The following is a 12,516-nucleotide window of genomic DNA, read 5'->3' on the forward strand; positions in this document are numbered from 1 at the left end:
TTGTCTTGTGACGTTGACATATAAAAAACACTCAGAGGGCACAATCTCTGGAGAGAAACCTGGCGGACATCCACAGTCAGTCTGGACGAGACCTCCTGATGTCTTTTCTCTCTCTTTGTGTCTCTCTTGCATCAAGACTTGTTTGCCTGAACGTTACTCGTTACTTCACAGATTCATAGGAGATAAATGATGTTTATTGAACATTTGAAAGATGAAAATGGACTAATATGATTGTGCTAATGTCATAACACTGATCTGTAGCATTTACAGAAAACCTGAATGAATGCGATCAGCATATGTCAGGGCCATTGCTTTGACTCACAGAAAATAAATCTAATTCAAAATCTTGTTTGTTTACAAGCGTATGAGTCTAGTAATAATGTTTTCATCATTTTGAATCAAATAACATTAGACTACAAAATGACGTCTTTTCTGCTAGCATACAAAATGTCAGAATTGCCTGAACTTTGTATTTGTTATGAAGCCAGAAAGGTCTGTCTGCTTGCAGTCACATGATCTTCTGTGACTGACTTTGGACATATCAAATTAGTCAAATATTTATTTTCCAGTCTTCTGCATGAACAGCATAACTGGATGAACAGACTGGCAATATTTAAAATGTGTGTGGAAGGGGGGAAAAAAAATGGACATTTAACCAAAAATCCATCCATCCATCCATCCATCCATCCATCCATCCATCCATCCATCCATCCATCCATCCATCCATCCATCCATCCATCCATCCATCCATCCATCCATCCATCCATCCATCCATCCATCCATCCATCCATCCATCCATCCATCCATCCATCCATCCATCCAAATTTATTGCAAAACTCAAGACCTTGTAGATTACTGTAAGAATTGTGCAAGTGTTGGTGCTGAAATAGTCAAAACTCATATTGAAGTTGAAGAATATATTAATCTACAATGAGCATTCACATAACATCTGCTCTCGCATCAACACAACACGTATGCGTTGTGGTACTCTTGTGAATGAAGTTTGAGATTAAACGTTTAGTTCACCCAAAAATTTTAATTCTATCATTTATTACTCACCCTCATGTCGTTCCACAGCCGTAAGACCTTCGTTTACTTTTGGAACACAAATACTAGATATTTTTGATGAAATCCGAGAGCAATTTAATTACCACTGTCACGGCCCAGAAAGGTATAAGTGTTTACCACGTGAACTGCATATAGGAAACTGACATGGAAGAGAAGAAATTGTTGAATAAAACAGTTATTTTTGTTTTAGTAATTAATGACAACATTTTTGGGTGAACTAACCCTTTAATATTTTGTAAATAAAGTGGTAAATTATGTTTTTTGCACAAACAAAGCACTCTCGTCGCTTCATAAATTTGATTACTTTTATGATTTCTTTACTACCTTTTTGGGCCTTGAAAGTGGTCGTTGTATAGGCTGTCTATGGAGGGACAGAAAGCTCTCAGATTACATTAGAAATATCTTCATTTCATTTGTGTTTTCCGAAGATGAATGAAAGACTTACGGGTTTACAACGACTTGAGGGTGAGTAATTAATGACAGAATTTTCATTTTTGTATGAACTAGCCCTTTAAATCAGTCACACAGTAAAAACAGCTTAAAACTTACCAATTCTGGAACAGCAATTTCAAATCTTCACCTCTTAAATTTTACAACACCTCCATAGTTTCTTGTGTGTGCTGTCTCAGCACAATCTTATGCAGAGCTTTCTGTTTTTCTCCAGCTAATTGGTTAAGGGGTAACACCTTGTACATGAGGGGAGGAAAGTTTCTCATTTTGTCAAACATCTGGCTTGTATTACTGCTTACACATGGCTGGAAAGACACCTACCAGTAAATAAATTACCCGCCTTACAAAGTATGGTGTAGTAGAACATCTTTTAGCAGAAATGTACTATAAGGAAGATATTACATGGAACATATAGTTTAATGGCTGTTAGCTTAAGCATAAGAGCCACTGAGCATAAAATATCTCTTTAAGGGTATGTACTAATGATTTTTATATGTGAGAATTATTTAGAGATTGTTATTCTGACCAAATACGTGGGTTAATTTTCCAGCAGCACTTGAGCATAATCTTTCATCGAGTGCTATTTTTCAGAACTATTGTCTGTCCTCTATTAAAGTGTAGTCATACTGTTTGAAGATCATTTTGTGAGCTGTTAAACTCAGCGGGAAACACTTTGCAGCCGTAATTGAGAAATGGCTAGCACAAGTTTATGAAGTTCTAATTGCTTGGCTAAAAAAACCCTTCCAGTGTCTTCCTTTGTGAACTTTTTAAAGAAATTTGAGGATGTGTGATAGCATATACGTGCCTCGACAACCTATGAGAAGCTTGTATTTGGCATTTTATAAGAATCTGCATAAATGTGGACACAGTGTGCTGTTATACATTGTGATGTAGAGTATGATTTGTTCTTAGAAAAGAAGCTTATGTCTAATCCCTGCTTCACACCATTTTAAAAATGCAAGGACATTTTATCAAGCATAAGAACAATATGCTGGATATCCTAAGGTTGTAAATCCCTGAGTGATAATTTGTCATGTCAAAAAACAGTCTGCTGTTAAGCCTTACAGAAAACGTGGAAATATTGTGTGTGGATTTTCCTTTTCTAAATCTGACAACTGGCTTGCATGAGGTTGCCATGGCTATCACAAGGGCTAATGCTATGAATGCAAACAAATTCAGAACACAGAAGTTGCCAATGCATAACATAGATTTCTCATGTCACATGACTCTTGTCTTTTGAAGGCTTAATTCACGGTATTCTGATCTTGTAAAAAATAAAAAAATAAAAAAATGTTTTTCATGTTCCTGAACTATAGTGTCTCTAGTGACATAGCAGTATATCAGCACAGAACATGATTTTTCAGTATTTTTCTGACACTATCATAAACCACAGCACATGCAGTTCAAATGTGCTTTTCAGTGTGCTCTACCAAGTAACTAGCATTATGAAAAGATGTCACTTTTTAGAAATATGTCTTGGTTGCTAGTTCCTTGAGCAGATTAGGAATAATTTAGAGCGGCTTGCTCAGATTGTTGCTCATTTGAAGGCCGTTATATATGTTGTGTTATGTTTATACGTAAAACTGTATGTAGCTGCAGCAACAGACCCTGGTCTATTCAGAGATTAAGACCATTTTTGTCTTTCTTTTTTTTTTTTTTTTTTTTAAAGATTGGACTGTACTTCCACTTATGGAGGCATTGCAGTCATCTGTGTACACATTTGCCTCCCAGCATTGCCAGTAAAGGCACAAGAATTTGTGCCATGTCTAGTTAAATTCCTCAGAACATTTCTCACCTTGATTTTCTCATCTAAAATTGGAATCTAGCATCACTGATCCATTTAATCTAAGCAAACAGAGAGAAAGAGAGAGAGAGAGGTAGAGAGAGAGAGCATAAAATACCATGAGATTAATAATAATAATAATAATAATAATTGTATTATCATTATTTATATAAATATATATATAATTACATCTCAAATTAGTTATGTATATGTGTGCATATGTTATATTATATGTTATTGTAAATGACTTTAGGTGTCATGAGTGATATTCTCTTTTTAAAGGGTTAGTTCACACAAAAATGAACATGCTGTTATTAATTACTCATCCTCATGTCGTTCCACACCCCTAAGACCTTTAAGATATTTTTGATAAAATCCGATGGCTCAGTGAGGCTTCTATTGCCAGCAAGTTAATTAACACTTTCAGATGCACAGAAAGCTACTAAAAACATATTTAAAACAGTTCATGTGACTACAGTGGCTCAATCTTAATGTTATGAAGCGGCAAGAATACTTTTTGTGCACCAAAAAAACAATAGCAAATTTATTCAACAATATCTAGTGATGGGCAATTTCAAAACACTGCTTCATGAAGCTTAGAAGATTTATGAATCTTTTGTTTTAAATCAGTGGTTTGGAGCGTGTATCAAACTGCCAAAGTCATGTGAACTATTGAAGTTTCGAAACAGTTTTGATGAAACGAAGCCTCGTTTACTGAAACCATGTGATTTTGGCACTCTGAACCACTGATTCGAAGCAAAAGATTTGTAAAGCTTCTAAGCTTCATGAAGCAGTGTTTTGAAATCGCCCATCACTAGATATTGTTGAATAAAGTCACTATTTATTTTTTTTTTAAGGTTGAACCACTGTAGTCACATGAACTGTTTTAAATATGTTTTTAGTACCTTTCTAGGCATTGAAAAAGGAAATGATCTTGATGATGCAGGCCTCACTGAGCCATTGGATTTTATCAAAAATATCTTGAGTTGATGAACAAAGGTCTTACGGGTGTGGAACGAAATGATGGTGAGTAATTAAGGGTTATTAGTTTTATTATTAATAACACACTGTAAAAAAGAATTGTTGGTTTAACTTAAAAAAAGTAAGATGCCTGGTTGCCTTAAAATTTTGAGTTCAATGAAATTAAAAATGTGAGTTAGTACAATTGCGATTGATTTAATCACCAGAAACTCAAAATATGTTATCTGAACCACATTAATTATCAAAGTTGGTTTGACAAAAGAAAAATGTTGAAATAACAAATCATGATAATATGCCATTTTAGAATGTAGCCTAATAATGATGGTAACAAAGTCAAATTCTCAGCAGAATAATGTAATTATTCTCTTTCAACAGTTCACTATGCCCCAGTCAAGTTGTCTTTGGATATGTGTAAACCAAAAACAGTACTAGCTTAGGGAGTGTTGCAGAAAGAACCCTAAAAGAGAGCAGGATATCACAGCAATGGGACCACAAGTGTGTCGATAGTGTACCCCTCTCTCCCCCCACCGCCCTCAAAGTTCAATTATTGAGCAGGTCAAAACTGAAATGAGTACTGTGCCCTTTCATCACAAAAGTGCTTCACACTTTGCTAAAGCCTTGCTTCAGTGCTGGAATAAGCTCAAGATTACACAGGGAGATCATTCTTTGGGGCAGACTGCACTGCTTCTTTCTTTCCTTTCTTCCTTTTTTTTTTTTTCCCAGAGCTTGCAGCTGCTGTTGGCTTCAGTTCTCTCTTCTTTCCTCAGTGGTCAGTGAACTATAAAACTTACTCTCCTATTCTCTACTGACACTCATATTTTGCATTTATATTCAGTTTACGACAAAGAAAGTATAATCCATTTAAACTAATTAAAAATTATATTAATAATGTATAATTATTACTTAAATTGTACTACTATGAAAGCCCTGTTACTGTTTTATAGATATTTTTAACAGTTTGACATTTTACTGTAAAAGTACTTTGTTGTCTGATGTTGACACCATAAATGTAACCTATTCATATTTCTTTACTTCAAAACTTTTACATTGTTTTATATAGAGCAAAATTGCATGTAATATCCTGCTAAATCTAATCATTGTATTTGGTAAGATTTCCAATAGCCCTGCTGGAAAATGCCCCAGATTACACCAGTTTAAGGTTTAACATGGTCTGAACAGCTAAAAAGTGTCCAAACCCTCTTTAAAACCAGCCAAGGCCAGACCAGCAAACCAGATTAGACTGGTTTTACCCCCCCCCCCCCCCTCAATAGGGAGTTTTTTAATGGCATATTTACTTTTCTTTACATTCATGACATTATCTATAAAGTCATTTCATTTAAACTCCATATAATATTTTAAAATGTATATCAGAATATAAATTATAAAAAATGTCACAAATATGCAACAGATTTTGTAAGCTAGCATGAAAATGGTTAACTATAATGTTAAATATAGAATAGTGTTAAAGTTCAAAAACAAAACAAAGAAAGAGAGAGAGCGTAAAATAGGCTATTTGACTTGATAAAACAACAAACTCGACGATATGAGGGCATTTAAATGGATAAAGTAGAAATAATGGCAAACAATAGTCTGTTTTAAAAGTGCTACAGGACTATTATATATAGCTCTTGCTAATGGTCATCCACTGCAACAAGAAAAATCGTTTTTAATGGCTTGAGGTGCAGAAGCCCAATAACGGGCTCCGTTGCTGCGCTGTTCCGCCTCTCTCGCTGTCATCACTAAGCCGAGTCGTGTTATGATGACAACAAGAATATTTAGCCGGTGGATGGAGAATATCTGAATCTTAAACCCTGCCTTTATCGTGCATTTTCACGCAAACAGCTAGATTAGTGTGTTGCCAGCGCATTCCCCGGTCCTCCTCCTCCTCCTCCAGCTCCTAGTGTGCCGCGCTGACCGACTGCCGCAGCCTGACAACCACTACACAGTCTCCGGCAAGATGCTACTACCACACTCCGGTCTGCTTATCGGCGTTCTCTGGATTGTCATCTTCAATTCCGCTGGTGTGAAATGTCTGAACGGCGAAGAAGATCAGTCTCAAGACATGGAGTGCAAAATGAAAAGCGTTACGGTATCCGCTTTGCCTTTTTTGCGAGAGAACGACTTGAGCATCATGCACAGCCCGTCGGCCTCCGAGCCCAAGCTGCTATTCTCCGTCAGGAACGATTTTCCGGGCGAGATAGTCGTTGTTGACGACTTGGAAAATACCGAGCTCCCGTACTTTGTATTGGGTGAGTGCTGTTATTTATGACCAATTCAACCTCTTATCCTCTTATTAAAGATATAGGTATAGTTGATTGTGGCAACTATTGTGCTTCTAAATAGTAATATCCCTCAGGCCTAGTGCAGAAACTCAAATAGGTCAGTTCTATTATATGATTTGCCCGGAGTAATACGCGGTAAGCTGCAGATATGTGTTATTTGCGCTATAGGAAGCGTGATGTTCGTTTGGCAGGATGAAACCTATGCAAACAAATGTTTTAATGATGGACATGCGTGACATATACAGCTGTGAGCCCATAGAGACTAAGTGCTCACTGGGATACAGTCTTGTGAGAATCCCATGTGTAAACTTGGGTGAAGTTTGTGCCATAGCTTGACCTGTTGTGAACTCTGAGGAAAAACAAGTCAAGCAAACAACCACAACAAAACAAATGTATTCTTTGATTCATTCCTGAGGTAGATAGATAGATAGATAGATAGATAGATAGATATTGTTTGTTAGTTTCTTAGTTTGTTTACTTGAATATTTACACAAATGTGTCACACAGTCTCACCTTCCAGTATATTAATGTGTACAACAACATCAGAGAACAGGGAGTGTTTTACCATTTTGGTTCAACATCTGTAACTCTGTGCCTTTTATATGATATAAAGAAAGTTGAAAAACTTTGATATTCCATAATTGTTTGCTGTAAACAAGAAGAAACAGTAGTTTAGAAACATACAACTTATCAGTAAACTGTGTGCCTTCATGTTAAGAACAAACTAAGTGTGCAGTTGTTACTTGCATTAGTTGACTTGGTTCACATTTAAATATTGCACATTTTGATATTTTTTTGTGCATACATTTTATTGTGGTAATTAGATTAACTAACAAAATAATTGTTATGCCACCCGCCATGCTTTTATTTAAATATTTAAATTAATTTAAAAGAGCAACTAAATAGAAATACGTAATGTTTTTATTGTGTGTGTGAAATGAGGTGTATTAACTGTCCCATTTTGTGGGTCTGGTAGCCTATGCTGGAAAGTGTTACTGGTTTGGTCAGCCTTTTTTTTTTTTTTAAGAAAAAGAAAATAAATATAGATTGATAGACAGACCTCCTAATCTCTTGATCTCCCCAGTTCTTGTGTTTTTAAAGCCTAAAAACAAACTTTGATTTGATTGCTTTAACTGTAATTTAAAGAACTGAATACTGTGTGTTCAGCATTTATCATAAGCTCTACACTGGCTGCTGTCCATGGTGCTGAACACTATGCCTGTCTGCCGCTCACTCTGAGTGGACAGTTGTATAAGTCATTTCCAGCTAATCAGATATGTAGTGTGAAGTGTTTGTGGCTGTCATAGAATAGGTCTGACATTTGTGCTGGGGTTGACTGTTTATTTGACACTGCCATAGAATTGTCAAACATGTCATGTTGTTTCTCACTCTAGGGAAAAATGTTATACAGGAAGTAGAAAGAGTATTTTTCTCAATAATAGTGAATTTAAAGGTATAATTTTGAAGTTTTAGTGATTGTTACGCCCTTGCGTTTAGATGATACACACATACTAATTACAATATTTATTGTACTTTATATGAATAATTAATTTGTGATTTAATTTATGCTCACATTCTCTTGCAAACTTATGAAAGGTTACATCTGGGAATAGCAGAGTTTGATCTGCATACAGTGATTTTTGAATGCATGAGGACCTGCATATTTATAACTAGAAGTCCTTGGAGTCTAAAAAATAGTGTCAGCATGCAGAGCTAACCAGATTTCAGTTTGTTAACAATATTCGGATGTGACTGCATTTTTCATTGCACAAAGTTTTTAGTAGTCAGGATTTTAATACTTAGACTACAGAATTCAAATAAGCTCAGCGCTTTAGAGTGCAAAAACACTCAAAAATAGCATGTGCCGCTCTGCAGAAACCTGATGGTCTTTATATAGGCTAAAACAGAATTTTTTTTAGGTTTTTGGAAACTTTTTTTTTTTTTTTCAATCTTTATTGTAACTTTTTTATCATGAATGTTTTGGATTTAATGTTTGAAACCAGTCTCAATATTCTCAGTATTCATATTCTATGGTGTATGAGGGTCCCAGAACACAAACAGTAGAAATAGGAATGAATAATATTTATGCAGTGAAGTAAGTCATTTGTAGTTTCTGATCTGGCTTGAGATTGTGGCGGGACTGTTTGTTTCTGTCCAGTGGATGACAGGGGAAACCTGTTTGAAAACCATCATATATTTCTTTTGGCGTCCCTTTAGTTTTAATAATTCACATTGGATTTTTAATTTCTTTCAGACACACTACACCTTACCTTACTTCATAAATCTCGCTGTTGCTAGATCGTCTCCTCTGTTCCTTCAGCCTCTACCTCCTCCAAAGGCTCTTTGTTTGCATAAGATTGATTGGAATGATCATGGGGAGTAATTTCAAGTCGGTGTTATAAATGTTGCCTAAGGTGTTTGCACGTCCCTCCCCTCGCTCTGTGGTCTTGTTTCCTGATTATAAATGCAGTCTTTAGAGAGCCGCCACTAGTCTTTGAACAAGCTATTTTTAATTGGATACATTAGGGTAATTGGTACAGTCTACAAATGCATTCACAAACACACACACACACACACACACACACACACACACACACACACACACACACACACACACACACACACACACACACACACACACACACTTTTACTTAGCTTTCTAAATGAGGACACATTTAGCTCTATTGCTTTAATAACTTCCAGGGACAAGCTATGGTGCATGGGCAATGGGTTTCCCAAATGGTAAAGTCTGTAAAATTAAAGTTTTAGTTTAAGATTGGCTTTCACATGTTTCTTTAATTGATTATTGGCTAAGAGTCACACATAGAAGAAGAAAAGATTGCTGAAAAGATTTTCATTCAGACGAGTGCAGGCAGTCCATGGATTTGTTTTAAAACTGTAATTTGAATACCTATCTATCTAGGTAAAATTTCGTATTTATTTATTTGCTTTAGCTGGCTTCTATTTTGTTGTAGTATTTGCTAAAGGATATTATAATTTAACATGAATGCATGCCTGCAGCTGAATTGTGATAAACCACCATTTTTAGTTAACGTACTGAAGCATTTGCATCCTTAGACACGTCATCACTGTTTTTGTTTTATTTTTTTGTTGTTGTTTTTTTTTTTTCTATGGACGATGTTGTCTTTTTTTTCACAGGAATTGTGAAGCACAGGTTTTTATTTTGTTAGTTTGTGATGTCATGAGTAGGGCCGGAATCGGACGGAAAATCATGGAATCCAGTCATAAAAGTTTACTTAAGAATTACATAAGAATTTACTGTATAACATGGAATGTCACGGAATGTGTCACAAATTTGATTAATAAAAAAAAAGTAGGTCAGTACACTTAGATTAAATCATGATATATACACTAGTGTCTGTGAATATTAAATCTCAAAAAGACTATTTAAATATGAATCCTGCATGTTCTGCGTGTCTCTGTGTGAATGAATGCCGCCTCACTATAGAGGAAATGATTTATGAACTTCATCTCCAGAGCCGCTTCGAGAGTCATTTCATGAGGATTTTACCATTTTGAGAAAAAATATTGTCATATCATAAACACACAGAAACTCAAAGCAACCCATCACAATAAAAGTTTAGTTTAACTCGAAGGAATAGTGACAGAAGTATATTACTGTTGTATATTAGAAATTACGTCTCAGCATAATAATAATACCACTAATAATAATAAATTATTATTAAAAACTATTTTTAAGGAATTATCACAATTTTTATTTCATGTTTTAATTTTAACAGTTTTTGTTTTGCAGTTTAATTTCATACGATTAAAAGATTAATTAAATTAAAGTTTTATGCCTTTATGTTATTGTCAGTAAAACTAAAATACACAACACAGAATTTCTGAAAAAAAAAAAAACATTTCACAGAAATTTTTATTTTTTTAAATTAATAAACTTTGTTGTTTTTTTATTCATCAAGTTTTTTATTAATTATTAATTAGACATTCTTTTTGATTATTAAATGGAAATGGAATTGGTAAAAAATAAAATGGAATTTGAGGGAAAATATATATATTTTATAGGGCCCTAAAAATGTAATTTTTGTTAAACATTTAATGAATTGTTGTTAAATTGTATACATTTTATTTTTTCAATTAGTTAGACATGTTTTTTAATACAAAATTTTAATTTAACCATTAAAATTGAGTCTAAAAAAATCCTGAAAAATTTAATTTGAAAAAAGTTTTGAATTTGAAAAAAAAAAAAAAGGACTTTAGGGAAAAAAAAAAAAAAAAAACGGATTTCATAGGGCCCTACATGAGTTTTGATGTCACTGCTGGAATTTTATGTTTTTATGAAAGCTATATTGAGAAATATTAGCACAATTTAAAATTAATGTGTTCTATTTTAAAATGTAATTTATTTCTGTGATGCAAAGCTGAATTTTCAGCATCATTATTCCAGTCTTCAGTGTCACATGATCCTTCAGAAATCATTCTAATATGATGATTTGCTGCTCAAGAGACATTTTCTTGTTATTATCAATGTTGAAAATGGTTGTGCAGCTTAATATTTTGTGGAAATCATTTTTTTTCAGGATTCTTTGATCTATAGGAAGTTTAAAAGAAGAGCATTTATTTTAAATAGATTTTTTGTACAAGCCTTTACATTTTTGATGATCCTTGCTGAATAAAAGCTGAATAAAAGCATTCATTTCTTTCTTTCTTTTTATTAAAAATTCATTGCCTCTGAACTTTTAAACTTTACTATTAGTATATTTTTATAAAGAAAATAGGAGATTATAATTGATTATATTGTCTGACTTCTCCTATAGGGGCGTACTGAAGTAAAGCAAATACAATAAGATATAATGATCCATGTTTCCACCCTCTCTCTCAGCGAAATCCAGGATTTAGAGGTGAGCTTTACTGTGTGTTTGTGAAGAAGGTTCTGCGAGACAGCACAGGAAGATTGTGTGGCAATGAATGGTTTCCATGGCAACAAGAGCTGGTGCTTAAAGGATGCCTTGAAGAGTGGTGACATTACGCTTCCACCTCAAGAGAGAAACCGCAATTCTACTCAACTACATCTGGAGAGAATCAAATGCAAATTATCTTTTAGTTTACAATCGCAAGCGCTGGCTTAGAGTCCCATCTCTGTCACAATCGATAAATGTTAATTTTTTTGTTTCTAACAAACAGCCTCATGCTCTTTGCACAGCACGATTATAGTTGTCTTAGCAAATGCCTTTGTTTTGACTGAATAATAACAATTGGAAAAATTAAATTACTTGGAATCCCTTGTTGTTTGTTTAACAAGGGGAGGACGATTGAGCATGTAAGTACAGACATTGAAGTAGAAACATTTTAAAACGAGCAAATGGATGATATCCGATTTTGCTTTCCGTCAGAGTTCACAGTTTTCACAACGCTTGTTTAACTCTCGATGTCTTTAGCCTCTGAGTCCCTTCAGTTTGCCTCAACAACAGCTCAACTACGTGCTCAGATTATGTGGAACAACACATAGCGTTCAGGAGAAAATAGTCCATGATGACTTTGAACAAGAATAAAATCCAGGAGATATGGTGACGACGAATTTTGATCTGTCACTCCTTGAATTATCCCAAGGATGACACAGTGTTTCGAGTGCCTGCATTTGAGAACTCATAGCAAACCTTGAGGTATTCGCAGAGGAATCGAAGATATTTATGCACACTCACGTGTTGTCAGCAGGGCTATGCGCAGGACAAGCAAACATTGTGAGTTTGGCTTCTGCAAACTTGATTTGAAGGAAAGTGCAGTTGCATTAACAGGCTGCCGGTATAATGTATGACACTCCACGTGTTGCTACCTGTGGAGAGTTCTTTGAGCAAACAGGAACAAATAGACATCATGAATCTTCAAAGGTTTTTTCAGTGATGTAATGACAGATGTTGAAAGGTTGAACTGGTCCGCAGGACTCTTTTGTTACTTTTCATTTTGATGCAT

General features: G+C 34.7%; 1 protein-coding gene across 1 annotated transcript in view; it reads left to right on the top strand.

The window, feature by feature from the left end:
- Nucleotides 1-12,516, top strand: part of astn1 (astrotactin 1) — a 282,848-nt gene that overhangs the window by 16,408 nt on the left and 253,924 nt on the right. Inside the window, exon 2 of the mRNA XM_067364076.1 lies at nt 6,177-6,531. Within this exon, the coding sequence (XP_067220177.1) occupies nt 6,177-6,531 (355 nt within the window). The remainder of the gene's footprint in view (nt 1-6,176; nt 6,532-12,516) is intronic.

The sequence above is a fragment of the Chanodichthys erythropterus genome, chromosome 16 (genome assembly GCF_024489055.1).
Source record: "Chanodichthys erythropterus isolate Z2021 chromosome 16, ASM2448905v1, whole genome shotgun sequence".
NCBI classification, from domain to species: Eukaryota; Metazoa; Chordata; class Actinopteri; order Cypriniformes; family Xenocyprididae; genus Chanodichthys; species Chanodichthys erythropterus.